We start from the raw sequence: 23,733 nt of genomic DNA on the forward strand, positions 1-23,733 counted from the left end.
ACTTTGGTGACAGAACTAATAAAGTACCTTCAGAAAGTCAAACAGGCAATATCCACTGCTCTCTGTACCTACATATTCACTAATTTCTTCAAGGAAGCCTAGTGTTGATGCTTCTCTGGTGCATTGCATCCATCTGGATGTCTGCTTCCCTCAACTTTGTTATGGTTTCTATTGGATTCCTCTCTGGGTATTGGCCTGAATATTGAACTGAAAACCAGTTTAAGAAAAACTGACATCATGTCAGCCACTTTCCAGGCTCCTCTCCTGAAGCAAGAGGTTTCATAGAATTGATATTTCACCTGGTTATCTTTGAGTTCTTTTAGAGCTGTTTGGGGTTCTGCCTTGGGAACCTCCCTCGTGCCTTATATGCACAAAATTAACTTATTTTTAGTCTTGACTTTATCTTCTCTGAGCACTTCTAAAAATCTTCAACCTACAAAGTCTCTGTTGGGCTTTCTTGCTTCCAAGGTGTTTGAAAATAGGTCTATTAGTATTTTTTTAATGTCTTTTGTAAGTTGTTTTTTTGGGGAAGGCTTGTTTTTCACATTTTCGTACTGCCAGTGTTTGATCATTTCTGTTTTTCTGATCTGAACACAGTGTCGGCTTTTTGAAGGATCTTCTTTGAATGGTTTCTTTCCCTGCTGTGTAGCTGTACTAGCTCTCCTTTACATTTCAAGTTTTTCGGCTAGTATTATGTGTTTGCCCTGAGCCTTTTTTAAACTCAGTTGGAAGGGGATCTTAGTGCTTTCCTTTTCCAGTGTATGATCAATAAAATTATCCAGGATTTTTGCCTTTCCCTTAGTTTGTGTTGCATGAGCTCATAATCTTTACTTGATACTATATATTCATATTTGTCTTGGTAGAATATCCCTCTTGTCCTTTTTTATGGTCTTCATTGCAGACAGTTCTAGTAGGTGCCTGTGTTGTTTGTGCTTCTGTCATGAGTTTGCTGGGCATAATCCCAATTTATGTCTTTTTGCTTTTAAAAGTTTTAGTTATTGTGGTTTTTTGTTTTGTTATTTAAAGAATGATTATAGATTTGGTTTCCTCATAATCATATAGTGGGTAGGCTAATGTAGGACTGATGGATGTGCTGTCATCTACCATTACTAATATAATAATAGTCACTAAGGGAACATACTGATTCTTTGCTGTAGGCATTTAGGCAGGAGTATGTGTGTATCTGTATGTGGGCATCATACTATTGCTATGAATATCCGTTCAGATCCAGTGGTCTTATAGAAGGATAATATTATCAGAGCTCTGAATGCCTTTTTAAATGTCATTTTTGTAGTACATACACCTGTTACATGGTCGACTTCTTCTCTTAGGTTTTTTTATTCCTGGTTTTCCAAAACTGTTGCGGTTTCAAGAGCATCATGACAAAATACTGAAAAAGTTTTTGTCCAAACTCAAGCAGCATTTGGTAAGTATTTGTATCACAATAAAAGCAACACTAATTCACAGCTTGCTGCCTTCTTTCAGTTCAGGTTAACCCAACTGGGTTTAAGAATACCTCAAACCCCAGGAAAAAAATGCAAAGTTTGAAGAGGCAGAAGTGCTGTTGTTTTCATTGTAGACAGAGTTATGGTGCACCTTGGCAGAGTCATGACAAAATTGGATCCTAAGAGTCATTAAATTGTGTGTCTGTCTCACTTTGACCTCTGAGTTAAGGAAAATATGTGGCCCTTCTATAGTTGGCCTTGTGCAAACTGCTGTTTAGCAAGCCGATGTTAAAACATTTTATTGAGAGTTTATTGTTTGTGAAGCTTTGTGGCTCATCTCTGGACAGAGGTGACTTTGCAACCAAGCACTTTTAATCTCTGTTTAAGAAGTAACCTTTATAAGAGGAGTTAATGGTCCTTTTAAAATTTGCACATACTCAGTAGTATTTTCACGAAGCTAAATGCTGAGTGTTATCTCTTCTAATGCTCTTAAATGGGAAATAATATGCTCTTTATTCCTTTGCTAGTGTTGGCTGTATTTATTTTAAGAAACAATTTATTTTTCTAATGGGAGAGAAATGCCCTTCCAATAGTCATCAAGAATTTTCTTTTACAATCCCTTTGGTTCTGCCAGAATCCATCTCCAACTCTTAAAAGGGAGTGTAAGAGGTGCTCAGTTGCAGCTACATCTTCTGAGACTGAGAGCTTCTTACAGATCTTACCTTCCCAAGACTAGATTGTTTTCTGTTTAGTATGTTTATCTCCTTAGAAAAAGAAAAAAAAAGACAATTTGGGAGCAGGCTGGCACCTTGGCAATGATGAATTGCATCTAATGTGTGCCTGTTGTATTATAAAATAGAATTTAATGTCTTTTTTTAACAACATGCTGTAAGACCTGGTCATAACACAGAGTTAGGCAGATCTGGTTAGGAAAAAAAACGCTCTTCTGTTAAAAGGTCAAGCCAAAATTAGTCATGCAAGATGATCTTGTCATATTTTAAAAAAATAAAATAACCAAGACCAGTTCTTTAACTAACTTGGCTCTGAAATGAAAGCTGTGGGTTTGATTTTTGCAGTACATGCAAGATGATGATTCTTGTTTAGAAATATCATCTTATTCTCATTTTTGAGATTGAGGTGATACAACCCTAAAGATGGTGTGTTATTTATGTTTTTTATATTGCTTATATACCCATTATTACTGCATTTTATAATAAAGAGCTTTTGTTTTTACTCCTCTCCCTTGGGTACTTGAAAAAGAAAATTTCAGAAAAGTGGAGAAAGTTGCTTTCGTAATTGATAAAGCTAATTTAAATGAAATGCTTTGATAGCTCCCTTCTGAGAGAGTTCTTGGCCACTTTTTTAGAGGGATCCAGAGAACATTCACTATATTTATTATATATTTTTCATTTCAGTCTTAAATCAGAACATAGTTCTATTTTTGTGTGAATTTGTTTAGTGGCATTGAATTTAATAGCAATCAGTTTTTGTCAGGGAAAGGCATGATCCGTTGTATCTATCTTTCAGTAGGCTAATGGCCATTCTTACAGGTTAGAAAAATATCAAAATAAGGTGTTTATTTGTTCTGTCTGCTTTTTTTAAAAGACTCTCAAAATGAAAATCTCATAAAGTTAATTTAAATCATTTTATGAATTATTTTTCCTCATTTCTTACTGTGAATATATCACTGAGATGAGCCCATTTTGACTCACTGAAAGATGAAGATAAAGCCTGCAGATAAATCAGGGTGGTTTGGCCCGTTGCTTATTCAGTGTTTGTATGTTTGAAATTTTTGGATTTGGTTCATTGCTTTTTCAGTGTTTGTATACTTGAAATTTTTGGAAAAGCTGAATGTGGCAAGAATAGAATATGATGTTATCCTAAAGTTAAAATTCAGAATTTATTAACTTTTCAGCTTCTACTTTGGCTTTTCCTGTAAGTTTGAAGACCTCCATGAACCTGCAAAGCAGCTCTAGCCATCTTGGAATGGGATGACATGCCTGATGGGTCATCTATGCTCTCGGGGAAATTAGGCCCTTTTAATTAAGGAATGAAATTGCTTATCAGTCTAAATGCTGAGGGTTTGAGGGTTTTGAGGTCCTGTGTTTGAAGAATTTGATTGGTTTAGGCTGGTTTCTGGTAGATGGGTATTCTTTTCACAAAATCTTTTCAACCTTTGGCAAGAATTGGCAGCCTTGCTATAGAGAAATGAAAGACTAGATGGACCCAGTGCTTAAACTTTGATAGCTCCAGAATATTGATTTATTTTCTTGAGAGAGGATTTAATCCTCCAGAATAGTGATTTATTTTCTTGAGAGAGGATTTAATCCTCTGTTACCTCTGTCCCAAGAATAAGGTGGAGGTCTAAGATGTGTTAATGCCCTCTGCATCTCCAAATACATGTTTCTTCAGGTGGTGAAATTGGTGGAGAAAAACTATGAAAGACAGAATCTGTATGTGTTGGGTTGAAGCAACAGTGTTTCATGTAGTTAAATTAATTCCTTATGGTGCGTATTGAGTACCTTGACCTCAAGGTGAAAAGGTTTTCCATGGACAGCACAAGGCATTGCTTGATTTTTGTGAATATTTTTAACCTTCTGCATTTTTTACAGGACTCCCAGGATATGTCTACAAGCTTTTACACAACAAAGTGGTTTTTCCAGTGTTTTCTTGATCGTGTGAGTATTATTTTCCATGTTCCATTTCTGGTTTTAATTGTGACTTGCAGCAGACCCTTGATCGTGTGAGTATGTTTTCCATGTTCTGTTTCTGGTTTTAATTGTGACTTGCAGCAGACAGTTTCACAGTGTTGCCTGGCTCTGTCATTGCAGACTCCCTTTACGTTAAGCCTCAGGATATGGGATATCTACATACTTGAAGGAGAGCGGATTCTCACTGCTATGTCTTACACAATTCTGAAACTACACAGAAGTAAGAAATCTTTCCAACATTTGAATGCTAAACAGAGATTCAGCTGGTTTTGGTCTTGTGTGGAAAATCTTAGTTTCCCGTTTGCTTCATGCTATTTCTGACAGGTATTTTTCTTTCTTTATGCCCCAAAAGACCAAAATCTTTGCTTTATTAATGTGTGTGATTGCCAAAGAAAAATATTACGGTAAGAAAGTTATTTAAACATTGACATGAGGTGAGCTGAATTTCTGATTAAACAATCGGGGAAAAAAAAGTTGTAGTTCCACAGATTGAAAACGGCTTGTTAGACCCTACAGGATTTAAACTAATCAAAAAAGCGCACAAAGAATCCAGTGTGTGCCACCAAATACCTGAAATTCTATCAGCAAACAACTCGGCAATGAGGAGTCACCAGTGTATGGTTGTTTGTCCAAGAATGTAATGAAAATTCAGAATTTCTGAGATCTGCCTGGGTGGCCTTCTCTGCCATCTCTTGCCTTCCACTAATGTAAAATTTGGGATTTTTGAACAGAAGAATTGTCTGATTATCTGGGCATCTATGCCTGGTTCCCTATTTAGCACCTTAAGTAATAAAGGATCCAAAAACCTTTTTAGGATGGATGTTAGCACCTAAATAGCCTTGAGCATTTCTCAGGATGTATCAGGAGAAGCTCAAGTTTAATGCAGTCTTACTCTGGGACTTTGGCTTTCTCAGTGAAGTCATTTAACTCCCTGTAAATTCAGAGGTCTACGTGGAGCCTGCAGAATTGATGTCTTAATTTGCTTGCTGGTTTACCCTCTTTGAACTGTGATGGTACTACCTCACTGCCTCACTGTGCTGTATTCATTAGCTTGTTCATAAATGGCTTTGAAAAATGAAAGGATAACTTGTTTAATTACTGTACTTAGAAAGCAGAACATTTAGAGGCAAGTCGTCACACTTAGCATTTCGTTGTATCTTTTTTATTTGCAAATAGACATCTACTTGAAAAAAAAAATTTTATTCACTACTGGTTTTATGGGAAGACCTGGGGAAAACGTCGGAGTGTAGGTTTGCTTGGTTAGCAAGTACACAGCAAATTCCTCCATGATCAAAACACTGAGAGTTCCTTATGGCAGCGTAGCAGAGATGAGACAACTAGCAGAAAAGGTGGCAGAAGATGGTGACAGCCTTCCAATACCTAAAGGTGGCCTACAGGAGAGATAGGGAGGGACTCTTTGTCAGGGAGTGTAGTGATAGGATGAGAGGTAATGGTTTTAAACTGTAAGAGGGGAGATTTAGGTCAGATATTATGAAGAAATTATTTCCTGTGAGGGTGGTGAGACATTGGCCCAGGTTGCCCAGAGAAGTTGTAGATGCTCCATCCCTGGAGGTGTTCAAGGCCAGGCTGGATGGGGCTTGGAGCAACCTGGTCTGGTGGGAGGTGTCCCTGTCCATGGCAGGGGGGCTTGGAACCAAGTGATCTTTAAGTTCCCTTCCCACCCAAACCATTTTATGATTCTGTGATTCTAATTTATTTTTCAGTCTATTTGTCTACCCTTAAAAGCGGTTGAGGGAGAGTCTGATCAATCCCTGTAAATACTTAGAGGGTGGGCATCAAGAGGATGGGAACTTTAACATAAGAAGTTCCACCTAAACATGAGGAGGAACTTCTTTACTTTGAAGATGGCAGAGCCCTGGAACAGGCTGCCCAGAGAGATGGTGGAGTATCCTTCTCTGGAGACATTCAAAACCTGCCTCGACACGTTCGTGTGCAACGTGCTGCGGGTAGACTTGCTTTGGCAGGGGGGTTGGACTAGATGATCTCCAGAGGTCCCTTCCAACCCCATATCATTCTGTGATTCTATAGCTATCCAGTCAAAGTGCCATTTTGGAACACATGCCAAGAGCATTTTATTACAGTGCAAAACCATTTTTTTTATGGTTTCTGTATAGAAATGGTACCTGCTGGAACTTTTGATGGTGTACATATGCTTGAAGAAGGTGCAGAGGTGCGCAGTTACATCCTTGCAAGCCAGATACATTTGTCTGGGAAACATGGCCTTACTGCTGACTCAAAACAGAAAGAGAAGTAATCTGATAACTGTGAAATGGCCTTCAAAATATGACCTCCATTTGATTGAATTAGCAAAAAGTACCTGAATTTTCAGAGAGCCTGAAGCAATGGTTCTGAAGTGTGAACTGCCATCATCCTTTCATTGGAATATCAATTTTTAAAATGTTTTACTGCTTTTCAAGGCTCTTAATAAGAGAAATGATGTATGTCGTACAGATCTACAGCGGTGTTTTGTACGTTGAGAATGTGGGCTGAAAATTAAAGGTCAGAAGCTGTTGGACATAGGACAACTGAAGGAGGGTGACTTGTAGTTAAGTTTTCAGAATATGCCCCTTCTTGGGAAACATTGTCCTAATTAGAGAATGATAAGTAAAAAGGATTTCCATACTGATTTGCAAGTGAATTTTTAATGCATTTTATAGATTTCTAGTGTAGAGTTCTGTTATGTGCTTAATTAATAAGGAGTTTTCATTCCACTTTGAAAACAAAAGTATCTAATTGCTTAAGTACATTTTCGAAGTTTAATGTTCATTATCACAATATTTTTCTGTATAATATTTTCTTCTTATATAGAGCACCTGATGAAATTACAAATGGAAGAGCTTGTAGAATTTCTGCAGGAGTCTTTAGCCAAGGATTTCTTCTATGAAGATGACTTTGTAATAGACCAGCTCCAAAATTCTATATCAGAATTGAAACGAGCAAAGCTGGATTTACCGGTAGCTGGTAAGAACAACAGATTTAGATATTTGGAGCTTTTCACACATTGTTCATTTTTAAAGTGTTATTTCATTCTATTAAAAATTACACAAATGTTTGTCTTCTTCACCACATAGTTGTTGGGTACTATCCAAATTATTTTGCAGTTTAAAATCAACATGAGTTTGCTCCTCTTTGTGTATGTGTTTTGCAAGCAAATAGCAAAGCCCTTTAAAACATCCCATGTTCTGATGATTTTATTAGCTTGGATTTATAAAATCTTTAATGTCAAAGATTAAATACCGGGCTTTCAAAGTATTTGAAGCAATGGCGTTGTCTGAGAATCCAGACTGTTTTGTAGCTCAATTAGCTATGGAAAAAACTTCAGGTCAAATAGTTTCTTTTGTTAGTTGAATTCAGATTTTTAATTGTTTGCAGATGATAGACCTTCTGGGTGTTTAACTGAATTATTTTCTTCATTTCTTCTCAGCCTTTGTGTTTGTGCTTTTTTGGTTGCAGAGTGGGGATGGTTGTTTCTTGGGGCACTACTTACGAAATGTGTATAGGATCTCTGCTTCCTGTATTAAGATTCTATTATCTTTTCTATCCCTACTGCCACAATCTTTAATTAGTTTTTTTGTTGCGATTATTCAGAGTCCTTTTTTGTTTATTCTTTCCAATTGTAAAACAGTATGTGAGAAAGAATAAGTGTTTTTTAAAATTTGAAATGAAATTGCCTTAAAATTACTTCATTAAGTTGCTTTGGTTTGCTTTCCAAAGTCAAGGAGTGTCAGGACAAAGGTTGTCTATGTAATATTGCTGTCATAAGTTGTTCCTGAAGCTCTTTCATTAATGACCTTCATTTTTCAGTTTCTGTAGACCTTATTTATTGCACAGAATATTGGGCTGTTCCAGGACTACTCTTGGCTTCTTGTCAGACTTTCCCATTTTTCTTGCTCCCTGTTCTTGTGTTCTACGCTCCTTCTGACTTTCTGTAGCACTTCTAGAGCACACTTTCTCCCACCCGTGATAGGCCTAAGTCTAGTTCCTGCTCTTCTCCTGTCTGCTCAGTCTTCTTGGTCCTTCTCATTTCCACACTGTGTTCTGTGAGTCTGCAGTTCTTCTCCACGTTACAGCGTGTGCTTCTCCTTCCCTTTCCTAATCACACCCTTCCCATCCTTCCTTCTCTTCATCCTTTTTCCACGAGCTGGGATTCAGTTTTGACTTGTTCTTCAGAGCAGGTTGCTCTTTTCAGCCCAACTCTTCAGCTCTGTGCTTTGCCTGACAACTTGGTCGTGGGGACTGGATGTGAGGAAATAAGTCAATGAGCAACTTTTAGCATCAATTCCACTCCATCTCATGAAAGGAAGATAGATCATGGGAATGCTTTCTGTTAAATTTTAAATAAAGTTCTCCGTTATTATGGAGAGAGGGTTATCAAAAAAACTTCTAATTGTTTGTAGGGGGGTAGATATTTTATGGATGTGGCAAATTTTCAGCAATGATAAGTTTCTGGTTTCCACTTCAAACTGTGATAGCTGAAGAACTGGGAAAGATATCATGATGGAGTTAAATGTATCTTCCAGCCTAGAAAATCACATGCGTGTGACTTGTGCTGAGAGTTTCTGCAGAAAATATGGAATTTACTGGAAATTTTCTTGATGGGGAAAAAAAATGAAGGCAGAAATTCTGTTTCTAATTTATTTATGTTTTAAGGCTCTTTTTTGGGGGGAGAAAGTAAAATGCCTTCAAGTCAAATTTTGTTTGAGAATACTCTGGATTTTCACAGAAAATTAAAGGGGGCTTTAGGTGGCATAAGAGCCATCCACCTTGCAGTGCAGTAACAGAAGGTGTGGGACACGAGGAGTCTTCTCGTGGAGACCAACAGCAAAGGATAGGGAATGTATCCTCTCGCCCAAGACACTTTGGTGCTGGAATGCAGGTTGTTTGGTTTCATAGTTTGTACAGTGAAATGTAAGTTCTGCTATGAGTAGCTGACAGGATGGTAATTGTTTTGAGCCATATTGGTTCTTTCTTTAGGAGATCTGAAGCAATATCAATGTCAATAAAATGCCTTCCTCCCTCCTACCCCCAGCATGAATGAGGTTTAACAGTAAAATAGGAAAAGCAAAGCCAAAGTCAGATATGTTTTGGTGCTTTTTTCAGCTTTTTTTTTTTTTCGTTTCAAAGTAGCCTGGAAAAGCCTCTGTGTGTGGTATATTTTTGCCAGGAGTAAATGGGAACATTACTTAACCTTTCACAGAATAAATATAAAATGCCTTCATCCTAATCCTGGGGAATCTAGCTGATTTGTCTGCTGTTATCTGTAGTTGAGTGAGTCTGCCTCATTTGTTCTTCTCATGAATTTCACAAGCCTTTGATTTATTTTTTTTTTTCTTTTCCAGCTCTGATGTTCATTTTGGTTTTACTAATCACTGTCTTCAGGCAATAATATTTTTCTACAGGTTCTCAGCATTCTCTAGACATTCATCTTTGCTCACGTGTCTGACTCTACTGTCTTTACTATGTTCTGTCTCTTTTTACTATTTTTCTTCTAATTTCATGTAAAACTTAAGTAACCATTGTATGTCATACAGTAATACACAGAAAAAATACCAGACTGTTCATTTAAATATCCACTGTAACCTGAGAAAATAGTGTTTATCTTAGTTTTCTCAGCTGAAATCAAAGCTCTTGTACTACTTATACTTTTTTCTTATTTTCATTGAGCAACAATTACACCTTTAAGATCTAATGTAAAAATGCATGTTAGGAAAAAGGAGAAAAAATATCTCCATCTTACAGTTGCATCAGTATCAGTGATCCAGGAATAGCAGTGAGCTAATTAGGCTCAGTGGAATTTTCCATCTGGCATCCTTTGTTAGGCTGTATAGATTTTCCTGCCCTAGTAGGGTAAGCTGCAGTAGGATATTAAAAGAGGTAATAACTTTTGCGTTACTTTAAAGTGGATGTCTGCTTATGCCTGATGTAGCTTTCTCTGGCTTCTCCCACTGAATTAAAGAGCAACTTGTTCCCCTTCAGAGCAGAGAAGAAGGAAGGGACTTCCTTTAACACTTTCTCTCTGATAAAAACCCTTAAAATACTCAGCCAGAACAGGGACATTAAGGGGATCATGCTAATTTTGGATGTCAGTGAAATGCTTTTGCCAGTACTCGGGCTCTTTTGCATAAAGCAGACTGTGGATTTTCGTTCCTCTTTGTGGTGGTTTCTCGCCGGACTGCCAGCCAGGACAGGATAACCTGTACTTGGCACCTACAGCCTCAGAGGATGGCTCACAACTTAAGTGTTCTCAACACCCAGGGTAGGCAACCCCCTTCCAGTGACTCTATGGAGACCATAAACTGCACCGATAAGCACACTTCTTATTGGCGAGCCACTTGGTTATCACAGCCCCAGAGAGACAGGCTGTGACAGCTGTGTGGTAGGAACTGTCCTTCAAAAGTGCATTTCCTCTGACATATCCTCAAGCAAATTCCATAGAAAGGCAGTTGGTATTTTCTGGATTGCCTGGAACATTATGAAGGGTGTCCACACAGTGGCAGGTTCTTGAAAGGCACACTCATATAAATTACAGAATCACAGAATCTTCTAGGTTGGAAGGGACCTTAAAGATCATCTTGTCCAACCATCAACCTAACTTTGACAAGAATAGACACCCACACAACAAACAAGAAGCATCACCATCACTAAACCATACCTCCCAGCACTACATCAACCTGTCTTTTGAACACCTCCAGGGATGGTGCCTCAACCACCTCCCTGGGCAGCCCATTCCAATGCCTGATAACCCTTTCAGTGAAAAAATCTTTCCTAATATCCAGCCTGAACCTCCCCTGGCGTAACTTGAGGCCATTTCCTCTCGTCCTGTCGCCTGTGACTTGAGAGAAGAGACCGCCCCCCCCCTCTCTACCCCCTCCTTTCAGGTAGTTGTAGAGCGCAATAAGGGCTTCCCTCAGCCTCCTCTTCCCCAGACTGAACAACCCCAGCTCCCTCAGCCTCTCCTCATAAGACTTGTGCTCCAGACCCCTCACCAGCTTTGTTGCCCTTCTCTGGACCCACTCCAGCACCTCAATGTCTTTTTTATGGTAGGGGGCCCAAAACTGGTGTGACTCCTGGTTCCGTCTTCTCAAGGAGCCAGGTCTGATGCAGAGTGGACAATCTCTGCCTTAATTCAAGGTTGATGATCTTCCAACCTCAACAATTCCATGATTCTATGTCTAGAGTGTAGCGAAAGGAATTTTCTTGGTACACACCATTGATTTCCAAAATTTCTTGGTGCAGGCTCTTTCCTTGGCTGTTATTTAAAACAGCAGCAAAATTCTTTAAGTGATCACAAGATATGGCTAGAATTTCCTCCATAAATAATACAATGCTTAATAAACAAAGTTTATATATAAATACATATATTTTGTGCAGTGTCTGACTTTAATAAACAAAAGTGCTTACAAATGAAAGCTTCATGTTCTATTTAAAAATATGTAGCTGAAAACAGTGTATTAGTCTGGTGCTTCATAAACAAGTCAGTCAGACCCACCTTTAAGGCTGAAGGCTTTCAGCAATGTTCTTGAGACAATTTTTCACCTGTGTTTTGATGTAAAGTGTCCTGAAAAGGGAGGGCAGAGGGATCCTGGGCTGGAGTTTTTTTATAACTGAAAGTTTAATAGACCTTATAGCAGCTGAGAGGACCTTAAGGACCTTAAATCAGAGATAAAGGTCTTGTACTTGAATTTTAAAATAGTACTGGCAAATTTGGAATCTGTCTTTGTCATCATCTTAACTATATTTGTGTGTGGTAACACCAGCTTTAAACTCCGACTCAGTTCTTCTAGGTCTCCCAGCCTTTTCCGTGTTCAAGGAGTTAGCTTGAATCTTGCATTTACCATAAGTTTTTAAATGTTTATCTGCTATTTATCTTTAAAAGGTATATTTTATTAAATTTCTCATCAACAACTTTTATTCAAATATCTGCCTGCTTTAAATACTCGTGGGTGACAGTGCAGAAGTATATAGTAGGATGATCATCTATTAAATAATGTCTGTTCTCTGCTGTTAATACTCCTTTTCACAACTAAAACAATAGAAATATTTAAGTCAGCTTGACTTTCCTGTTTCTGATGGTATCTCTCTTTTGGTTGTGTTTTGTTTCAGAGGAATTTTGGATTTTTCACTTGTGCTTGAAGAATACACAAGTAGCTATTTCATACAATGCACTTCTTATTTCCTTATTTTAATCGACTAATTTTTCTGCCTTGTTTCTTGTGTGATACAACTACTTTGCAATATTATGAAGGAAATTAATGTATTGAATTATACTAATATAATTAGTATATTATTTTCCGCAGATTTAGACATTGGCTTTGCATCATGTAAAAATCTTTACTGTTTAAAACTTGCATGCTTGTTAAAATTATGATCCAGATAGTTATGTTGGTCACTGTTCATATTCCTGTTTTAAACTGACTTTTCAAGAAAGTTGTATTTTCTGGAAGAAATATGGAATTAGGGATGTAAAGCAAAGTGGTTAATTTTAGAAATTTTTTGGTTTTTGGGTAGGCAGCTTACAGACATACAGCTGCCCACCTGTATCTTCTGATTGATGACCAAATTTATTACCATTTCTATTGTATATCTCCATGCAGGTGTTTATAAAGTGAGTTTTCTTTACTGTCAGTACTACCAAAGTGACACAGCAGCAGAAAGGCTGTATTTTGTTCTACCTCCAAGTTGTCAGGCAGGGTTTCATTTTAGTGACTCCTTTGCTGCTGGTGGCATCTAAATGATGAGGACCAGAGGTTGACTTTCTGACAGCAGCTTGAGCTTCTAGTGCAGGCGCTTAAAGTCCTTTTAAAATTCTCTTGGACTTGTAAACTGAAGAAGTAAGATGGGACGTCACCGATGGAAAATAAACACAAAATACCAAGATGTCACTTTAAGAGTTGTTTTTATGACCATTACCATCCCTGAACATTGTGTTAGAACAGTCAAAGTGCATGTATTCTGGTGCTGAAATTAAGGACTAGACTATTAGTCACTGGAGAGAGCACTTAAAGCACTTTACTCCAATTATATGTCTGCTGTTCAATGCATGAGGCTGTTAGTGCCTCCTGAAGCAATTATCTGTGAAAGTCTTGCAGTTGAGACCGACTTCCACTGGGTGGTGACCAAGACTTGTTAGAGCAGGAAGGACTCCGTAGACTAAAACTTTCTTTAATACGACTTGAATTTCTTATCTTTTGGGGAACAGTCAGATCTGCTCATATTTGCTTGTCTCCTTTTCCTGTCAGGTAATATATTTACCAGCAGCAAACAAGCACCTGATTGTTCTCGTTTTGCTTTAAATTGTCTCCCCCTGTACTTCCATTTCTCTCCCTCCTCAGACATTTTTCACCCTATTTTCTTTGGTTTTTGCTTATTTTATGCTATACTGCATACAAGCCAACTAAATCACCTCCTTTCTATAGTGCCAGCTCTGTAAATTCTGATGTAAGCTATTATGTTTGTCTTCAGGAAAAGCCAGTAACTAAACTCTGTCTAGAAACCGGTTGTGTTGAAGGAAGAGAGGGAGAGAAGGATGAGTTCCCCAGTTCTGCATCTCATACAATACTGGGAAGCTGGGAAAAATCTGATTTCCCAGTTCCTTTCAGAAGAGAAAGGCACCTTCGATGAATGTATACGTCGCTGCCAAAATAATCACAGCTGAACTGGACAGTTCTGTCTTAGCTTCTCCTTTTAAAATGCTGTTAAACATCATGGATTGTGTAGAAAAGCACTTGTCCCAGAAATATTTTTTGTAGAATTCAAAAGCTTTTCTGATCCTCAGTCAGACAGGTATGTCCAGAACGCGAATTTGCTCAGACTTAAGATCAACAGCTCAAACAGATTTTTCAGTTGAATGTCCTTGAAAACATCCAAATAAAATTTCTGCATGCTCAGATCTGAGGAGTTTGAAGAGTGAGTTTAGTTGAAGTAGAAGAGATGATGGTTGAGAGCTGCGTGTGAGGCTTTAGGTAGATTTGGAGTGGAAAATTGGTAGATGAAGGCTACACGGCTCGTAAGAAGAATTGGTGCTTTTGCATGCCTCTCTGCTGAGCTATTTGTGTTCCTCTCAACGGTAGAGATGTTTGTTGTGACTCGGTTTCTTTTGTTTGCCTTTGCATCCTGGTTTCTTTTCTTCAGCTTTTTACTTTTATTACCTTCTTTCTTTCTTGCCAGCATGCAGCATCGTGGTTTTCTTGCTATCCTTGCTGATAGTGGACTGCTTAAAGCATTTGCGGACATAGTTTGCATGGTATTTTGTGGATTTGAGGAGTGTCTCCTGTTCGTGTGCATGGTGATAGATTTGGTAGATTATTCTCTATTTGTTTAATTTTGTGCACTTCTTTTGAACTTCGGGAGGTTTTTATTTCTTTTTAAAGTACGTGGTAGTTCCACTGGAAGTGACAGCTCTCTGTGTGTATGTATATGTGTCTATGATCTGTATACCTAAATTAGAATGAAACGTCTGTTTTGCTATTTAAAAACAAATTGGTTTTCCTTTAGAAGGTGGCCAGTTTGCAGGATGTCTTTGTGCTGCAGCGTCGCAGATCCTTATGCAACTCCTTTCCTTCCAGTGCTTTTTATGGCAGGAGGTGATGGAGCTGAAGCATTTTTGAACCAGAACAAGTCCTGTGCTTGGTGGCGTTGATTACTGAATCCAGTACCTCTAGCCCTGTGGCATTTCTTACAGTTTCACATCCAGATGTGGTTGATTAAACAAACTGTGTCGGTCCTTTCTGGGTGAGGTCAAGTTAAACCAGGTTCTTTGGAAGCCCTGTGGCTAAGATTTAAAGCTGTATTTCTTCTTTTCCCTGCTGACCCTCCTTCCACTAGTTGACAAACGGCTGAATATGAGCCGGCAGTGTGCCCAGGTGGCCAAGAAAGCCAATGGCATTCTGGCTTGTATCAAAAATAGTGTGACCAGCAGAAGTAGGGAGGTGATTGTGCCCCTGTACTCAGCACTGGTGAGGCCACACCTCGAGTATTGTGTCCAGTTTTGGGCACCTCAATACCAGAGAGATATTGAGGTGCTGGAGTGAGTGCAGAGGAGGGCGACGAAGCTGGTGAGGGGGCTGGAAAACAAATCATATGAGGAGCGGCTGAGGGAGTTGGGGCTGTTTAGTATGAGGAAGAGGAGGCTGAGGGGACACCTCATCACTCTCTACAACTACTTGAAAGGACACTGTAGAGAGGTTGGTGCTGGTCTCTTCTCACAGGTAATTAGTGACAGAACGAGAGGGAACGGCTTCAAGCTCCAACAGGGTAGGTTTAGATTGAACATTAGGAAGGAATTCTTCACAGAGAGAGTGGTCGGGCATTGGAACAGGCTGCCCAGGGAGGTGGTGGAGTCACCATCCCTGGATGTGTTTAAGGGCCGTTTAGATGCAGTGCTAAGGGACATGGTGTAGGGGAGGACTTTGTAGAGTAGGGTAGATGGTTGGACTTGATGATCCCAAGGGTCTCTTCCAACCTAGACGATTCTATGATTCATTGTTCCATATTTTTGTTTTCCCTGAAAGCACTAAGCTCTGGCATTACCAGCTTATAAACATGGTGTCGTGCTGTTAGGATGTGGAGCTTTTCTTCTAAATGTCCTATCGCCTCGGAACGCTTTGCTGGTTACGCAGTAGGTGAATTCATGTCGAGTTTCAACAGTTTCACACCAGACCTAGTAAGACTTCCCTGATACTCAATTTACAGCTGTAATTCGTGTTACAGCATACATCATCTCGACAGTGCAGCCCACATCCACCTAGTTGTAGTGTGTTCTTTTACTCTCAAATGTGAAGGAACGATGACAGAAAGTAATCTTCAAAGCAGCCTAGATAGAATTAAAAAAAAAAAAAGTCTGCAGTATTCTCGCTCGGGTTTTATTAGAGCTTAGTGGTAATTAAGAAACCTTAAGTGTGTGAAATTAAAAAAACAAAAAACCTCACACAAACCCCACCTTTCTTGTACAACCAAGTATATTTCAAAGGGTCTGGTATTGCTCTGTGTGCATTTCTTAAAGAGTAAAAGCTGGAAGAAAGGAAATCAGTCCGTGCTTTAACCATCTTTGTACAAATGAAGGAGGCACAGCAACTACTGGAGGAACTTGTCTTCGGTGTTTTTTTTATATAGCTTTCAAGCATGGAAAAAATAAGTCATTATTCTACAACAGTTACTGCATACAAGGGCAGAAATTAAATAATTTACATATGTTGAGGAGACATTTTATTACGCTATCCCATAACTACTGTGAATCACCTAGAGGTTATAAATGGATTAACAGCAAACAAACACTACTTCTGTATGATTTAGGTGACAAGTTTTTGGTATGTACTCTGAGTGTTGTTTCGTAATTCAAATTTCATGCTGTTTTAACATTCAAAATTAGTCAAATGAAAACACTGTAATATGTCAGGAATATTTATTATGGACAAAATTCACTTTTATTTAAAAGACAAGATCTTCAGCTTTGCCTGACACTGTGTTTGAGGATGCAAATGGAATTAAATGGTACAAATGCCTGTTGCCAAACCGAAGTGAGTTCAGAAAGTGAACTCCTGTTTGTAAAGAATAAAGAACAATTTTGAAAAGGCTGGTGCACCAGAGAGGGTATCGCAGAGCTGTTAAATCATCCATTTACAGTATCCACGCAGCTCATTCCTGTCCCCTGCTCTGTTCCTTCAATGGTGCACTGCTGGGAAATGCAAATCTACAAATCTGTGCTCAAAATTTTAGCCTGATTTGAGAATTGTGGGGCCCTGCAGTGAGAAGGAACAAAACCAATGAGGCTTGTGATTCCAAGAGCCACTCATTGGAGCCTGATGTTGAGGCCCTACCCCACCATGTAACCTGCTGTACTGTCTCACAACCACTTGTGTAGGTGTTCTCCATCAGAGTACAGCGTGCAAGGTCTATCATCCTGTAAGATGATTTAACATGTGGAGTCTCCCACCTGGGGACAAGCAACTGGGGAGAGGGCCCAGCATGAGCATCTTCCCTTGCCGAGGTGGACAATGAGTACCTTCAGTGTAAGAACATGGGTTTGTGTAGCTAAATAATTGCGTGATCAAAATTGAGCAGAGGTTATCTAGGGGAAAATAAGAGTGGAGGTTTTTCTACAGAAAGCCTGGGTAGGCTGTGTTTATATATATATATAAAATGAGGTTTCTGAAGCTGTTTATTTCTACAGGAAAGTGTAGCTTTCCATTATGACCTTTGGCCTCATATGAGACTTTGAAAATCAAGAAAAGGGTAATTTAATTGTTTGGCAAGAGCAGACTGTTTTTTGTTAAGTACTTTCTATTTAGTTATCTTGTCGTGACACATGGCATCGTTGTGTTCTTCTCTGCTGTCCTCCTGCTATGTCCTGGCTGGTGCAAAGCGTTGAGTTTTCGCTTAGTTTATACAGCAACTGATGTGCGACGGTAGTTTGTTATGCTGTTATAAAATATAACACTGGCCTTGGCTGCTGCCTTTCCTCTGTGTATCTCTATCGTGAACCAGCCATCAAAGATTGAACTCGTTTTACTGCCTGTAAAAATGAACATAGCTCACTTGTAAGCACAGCACTCGTGTCAGGGATAGAGGCTCCCGTGAACCCGTATAGAAGGAATTTTAATTACAAATAGCTCGAAAGAGTGAGCTGCTGACTTTATGATCTTTGATGATGGAGAATGATTCCACAGTTCTTGCTTCAGGAAGAAGCAGGGATTAAACACAATTATTTTACCAACAGCCATTTTATATAATTTATTTTGCATAATGTTTAAGTAAGGGAAGCAATTTCTTTTTTTTTCTCCTTACGACAGAGCTTTTGCGTAATAAATAGATACAGAGTGAGTAGGATTTGTTTGGCCATGCTGACTTTTATAAGTTTTTTTTTTATTTTGGGGGAAATGCTGAACATCAAATAAATTTAGATTAATACATTTAATGAGAAGTATGTGACCTTTTCTGCTTATAATGGGAAAGTAATGTATTACACAATTAAATAAGTTGTATGCAAGTGTCTATGATAAAAGACTTTGAGAATACGAAGGGCGTTGACTACCAAGGAGAAAGACTGCAGTGGAAAATTCGATGTAGACTGTTCTATGAGCAGCATTGAGCAATGAAACACTTCTTTATTCTTTCTGTAGTGACAATGTGGATTGTTCTGGGTCCCCACATAACTGGTGTTTACCACTGGCTGTTGCAATGTGTTGAGCTCCAGTCTGGGAGAACTTTCTATTCACGTCCTAGTTCTGTAAATCATGTCCTTGTGTTCAGCAAAACTCGTTCATTGAACACTCAGTGGAAACCATGATGTAGCCAGTAACAGCATTAGCTACTTCGATTATAACTGATAAAAATCTGAACTGAAAAAAATATGATTTCATTTAGAGCCTTTTAGTTACGCTGTAGCTTTTTAATACTGAGGATGAAATTTCTAGGAAGGGGTTGAGGGCGAGCAAGGATTTACCTGAGCAGATGTTAACGAGGAGCTCCACCAAAAGAAGTAGTGGGGGAAAGTTCAGAGATGTCTGGTGGGAAGCTGGTGAGGAGCTGACAGTATAGCTTACCAGAGGTGAACATTAAAAGATGAGTGAATGGAAAACAATAGATTGGAAGACAGACTGGAAAGGATTTTTAAAGTTTACTTAATGTGACAGTGTGAGGAGGGGTACATACAGAGTAGGTACAGAACCAAAATGTCATCTAGGAAGATATGGATTTTTGCATCAGTGTAATGAATGAACAAAAGCTTGGCAAGATTGCATCAGCTGTAGGAAGGAAGACTAGAGTAACTGGTGAGATGAGAGCTGAAACAAAATCTTTCTTTCATGTCAGTATCCAGGTAAAGCTTTGAGGTGTTTAGCAGAATGGTGACCCAGAGAAAGGCCCGGGTAATAGAGTTTGTATCTATTTTCTCTTGCATGACCAATGGATCATAGAAGACTTCTGTACAAGGTGAATTTATGATATTACTGTTCTTCTTTTAGGTAAAGAAGATGAACTTCCAAAGAAGCCATTGGGGCAGATTCCACCAGGACCTCAGCCTGCTGTGCTTAACTCCACTCCAATGCTTAATGGACAGAACAGCACTGGTACACAAACAGTGAGAAGGACAGAGAGGAGACCGTCTCCAGGAGAAGAACCAGAAAGCTCACCAAATAACCGAAAAAGAATTAATTCACTGGAAAAGAAACCTTCCTTAAAACAGCAGAAGACTCGACCAATAGACACGCAAAGTACTATATCCAAGAACGAGGTAGATATCCGAAGAAAGCCTCAGCCAACAGAGCAAGACAGCTCGAGACAGTATAATAATGCAGCTGCTAATCAAAATTCTAATGCTACTTCAAATACAAGAAGGGAATTTGTACCTAAGTGGAATAAACCATCTGATAGCAAAATAATTGAAAAGACAATGAAACTTACTGCAGAGGTGAAAGGAGGGCCAATAAACCATTCCGTTTTGGGCCCACCGCCAAGTCCTGGAGAAACACAGCCTTTGAATGTAAAGCAAAAGATGAGGGTTTTGGATGCTGATGAAGGTAAGAGAGGGTCTAACGCGTCTCAGTATGACAATGTTCCGGAAATTGAGAATGAGAATGAGAATCTTGTTGAAGAGATGCTTGAGAGAGCTCATCCACAGAGCCCTAGGCACGTAACGTATTCTAATAGTCCGAGAAAGCAAACTGAGAAAATACCAACTCCATTAAAAATACCCAATAACTATGCCTTCAATTCACAACCCAGATCTCCAAAATACCCATCACAATCTGATGGACCACCTCATGGACTGAATGTGAAACAGCCGCTGCCGTGTTACAGTAATCCCCCTACTTACCATGGAAATTCTCCAAAGCACGTTTCCAGTGTAGGCAATGCAAGTTCTGCACCTCTGCATTACCACGGTAACCGACCCAGCCCTTCTGGTAGGCCATATGGTTCTTTTATTTCAGTAGATTATTCTCCAGATAAACTACAAATGAATTCCTATCCTGCCAGTCGCCAAAATCCTCTTTTGCCGACCCCTGGTCAGATAGAAGTAGCCCCTGTCGATGCTTATACCAGCAATTCCAGGTCCCCCACAGGTGTCAAATTCATAATCCCTCCAGTGGATTATTTACCAGAAGAGAGAAAGTGGCCAGATGCTGCGTATATTTACAGACACGAACCCTACAGGCAGCCCTGGAGCCAAGACAGTAACATGAGCCACTTGGATAATTACCAGAGATATCCACATTTTCAGCCAACACCTTTTCAAGACCATAGTCTTCCTGCTGTTTCTGTGGATAGTCCGATAAGATACAGGACTTCACCAACCCTGGAAGAGCATGGTTCACCACAATACCAATATTCAGGGCCCTCAGCTCAAGCCCAGCACTATCGGAACAGAAACGATGGCTTGTCTATGCATGAATCCGTGCTTCTCTGAGAACCTGGCTGTGCTCAGTAGAATGGCAAGAACCAAAAGCAGTTAAACGTGACCGTCTTAGTCCATAGTCCACATCAGTTCTTCTCTGAAACGAGGACAACTCGCACAGGTCTCAAAAATAACAACACTAGTTCAAAGACGTTGCAGACTTTAGCTGGAGGCTGATGGAGTGCTTAGACTGGCCTCGAAGCTACTGAGAGTGATCTGATGCATGTGGACGTAGCAATAAGATCCTGTAGTCAATGTGGTTAATGCTGTCCTTGTTCCTCACATTTAAATAACTCGTGTTACGATCCTCCTGCCTCGAAATCTGTAACCCATTGACAAGGTTTATTTTTGACTGACATTGTTAATGCACTGTGTAGAGATGTGTGTGTGCTCGCCTGGGAGGGTGCACGTGTAATACACAAAATGCGTATGGAAAAGAGCTAAAGAGTTTCAATGTAAATGCATTTAACTTTGGGCAAAGCTTGTGAAGTACTTTTATTTCATATTAATTTTTCTTTCTAATTTATTTGAGAAGTCATTCATTTTGAATGGGAATTTCTGTCGTTTTTATACAGCTGCCTCAGCATCCCAGTGTCTGTTCTGGGCATGAGAGATGCTTTGGGATTATTAATTTAATCTTTGACTACTGTTTTGTCATTTTCCTCAGCAAGAAGGAGCAGGCAGGCAAAAGCAGAAAGCCAAAAATGTCTCTCTAATCTGGCTAAGAATCGGTGCTTAAAATTCAGGGCAGTGTTTTAGTTTTTCAGGTGCGTCAAAAGTGGAGAATTTTTACCTTCTCACCCAAATCTACCTTCCAACTGTCATCCTATATGCAAAATCTCAGAGCACGGTGAGAGGAAGGCCAGATGCAGAAGTGGTGCTGCACTCTTTGCTTTTTGCCACGCTGTGCTGTCCAACTAAACCAACTGGTTGTGGGGCCAAAGCTCACCAGTATCAGAGAACCACCAGCTCCTCCACATTCTCACCGCTGGAGGAGTCGCAAACTCTTCCAGGAATCTGAGATTTGGTTGAGTCTTGACGTTCCCTGAGCTGCGTGAGTGCGCGGTGTCCCTTCTCTTAAGCTTTGTCGTGTCAATTCCGTGTTGTTTTGCCCTTTTTTTACCCCAAAGAGCCGGTAGGTTCATGTCTGTGATGGGGCATGTGCCGCTGGGCCGTCAGGCTGCTGAGAGACTGTGCCGTGTTTTACACTAAAATGACCCTGACTGTTAATAGGAAGCTTAGGCTCCTGGTAATGTAAGTATTTTTAATTAGTGTTTGCAACCTTTTCTACTTCGCTTTTTCCTTTCCTTGACTGTGAATTGGGGGGTGGAAAAAGAAATCTGCAGGTGAAGTGGCAGGTGTAGGATGCGGTCGGTGGATGCGGGATGCGCTGACCTCTCACGGGGACCAGTGGCCGGGGAGGTGGAGAAGGGTCTCACCAGAAGAGGTCCTTGGGGTGCTTAACAGAGCGATTTTTTTTCTAATATTAAGTACCAAACATTGGTATCAGCACCAGTTTTTGGTGATTTGGAAGGTTGTCCTGTTATCTTTTTGTTTTGTAAGATTTGTTAACTGAAAACATAGAAATGGATTATTTTTATTTTTTTTTCCTTTAAAGAATGAGTTTTAGTGCCTATAATTGCTGCAGGTTGGCTCTGTAAGTTTTAAGGTACAGAAGTAAAACGATTTTTACAAATGGAAGTAACATTTACTTAGTCTATTTCAAAAACTTTTTTTTTTTGTTTGTGTATATAATGTGTCTGATGTAATTTTTAATGAACTGGGCAATTTTCTATTTTAAAGATTGCAGACTGCAGCCAAGTAACAGTAGCAGAGCACTACACTGAGAACTGGGAACTAAAATTGTGAAGGTGAATATGACGTGGGCTTTACCTTAGTTCTGATCGCTTACAGCAGCTTAGAAATGTATGTATATAATAATGTGGCTAAGTGTAATAATATCCGTGTTTAATGATGGTTCTGTAATTCATAACAAAGCTGTACAATTTCTTTGTGCAAGCAACCCAAGGCTCCAAAATATGTATCAGCATTAGTAAATACTGTAGATTTTTATATATATAAAATATATACACACTATTTTCTTATGTCATCTGCAACAGTTTTATAACTGTGTATCCTATTTTGATGTGACTGTATTTTTAACATGTTAAAATAATAATAATTAAGCTTACCTTGTTTTGTCTTTATTTTTAGTTACCTGATTAGCTCAAAACTGGACTTTTGCTCCTCTCAGCACAAATACTTGTTTTTCCATAGTGAATCGTGTATGTGTATATATATTCGATGTACGTCCTATTTCATTTGTACTTGCTTAGTTTTAGACTAAGCACCGTGGATACAATCTATATTGTGCTTTTGTGTTCTTACAGAAGCAGTGAGATTACTGCTTATAGCTCACTGCACTGCTAAGCCTTAACCTATCCTTTGCGAAAGGCAGGAGTATAAACTGTGATCATAATTTTCTGATTTTGTTCTAATAATCTCACCCGATACCAGCTCAGAAGAAGAGAGAAGGATTGGCACGAGGGACCTGCAGCATTGCATTGATCAAAGTGCAAAATAATAGTGTGAGAGTGGCTGCTGTGTGTCTGTCGCGTGTTTAGAGGAGGGTATGGAGTTTTACAAAAGAAATAATACCCCGTGTCAGCTGTTTGTAGTGCAAAAAAACACTTTTATCTTCATTTAACTGGACAAACCAACTAAAGGTACTGCCAGATTGAAATCTCTCTCTCATACCAGTAACAAAACCCCCTCGATGCAGAGTGAAGTGAGACTCAGCTGTGCCAGCGCTGTGCTGGAAGAGGGAATCATCTCACGTAATGGATTAGGTGTCCTCATAAAGAGCTTTTCTGTCACTGTTTTCTTTGATCTGAAAGCAGGCGAGCAGTAAGTATCCACATGAAATACTTGAGACCTTTTCTTCCCGTGGTTTCATAGTTTTCCAAAATTCGCCTGCCTTGAGCTGTGTGAACCTTAGGGGTTTTGTCCAGATTGGTTGTCACGGAATCACGGAATCATGGAATTGTCGGAGTTGGAAGGGACCTTCTAGAGACCATCTAGTCCCACTCCCCTGCCAAAGCAGGGTTGCCCAGAGCACATCACTCAGGGCTGCATCCTGGCGGGTCTTGAAGGTCTCCAGAGAAGG

At 39.4% G+C, this 23,733-nt stretch overlaps 1 protein-coding gene across 4 annotated transcripts in view; it reads left to right on the top strand.

The window, feature by feature from the left end:
- USP6NL (USP6 N-terminal like) overlaps nt 1-22,758 on the top strand; it is a 144,780-nt gene extending 122,022 nt beyond the window's left edge. For all 4 annotated transcript variants that reach the window (XM_014949129.1, XM_014949130.1, XM_014949127.1 and 1 more), the window contains 5 exons: nt 1,332-1,426; nt 4,058-4,123; nt 4,277-4,376; nt 6,986-7,138; nt 19,138-22,758. In XM_014949129.1, the coding sequence (XP_014804615.1) occupies nt 1,332-1,426; nt 4,058-4,123; nt 4,277-4,376; nt 6,986-7,138; nt 19,138-20,579 (1,856 nt within the window). In that variant the 3' untranslated portion in view covers nt 20,580-22,758. The remainder of the gene's footprint in view (nt 1-1,331; nt 1,427-4,057; nt 4,124-4,276; nt 4,377-6,985; nt 7,139-19,137) is intronic.
- Nucleotides 22,759-23,733: the final 975 nt, after the last annotated feature.

The sequence above is a fragment of the Calidris pugnax genome, unplaced genomic scaffold (assembly GCF_001431845.1).
Source record: "Calidris pugnax isolate Ruff unplaced genomic scaffold, ASM143184v1 scaffold125, whole genome shotgun sequence".
Classification (NCBI taxonomy): Eukaryota; Metazoa; Chordata; class Aves; order Charadriiformes; family Scolopacidae; genus Calidris; species Calidris pugnax.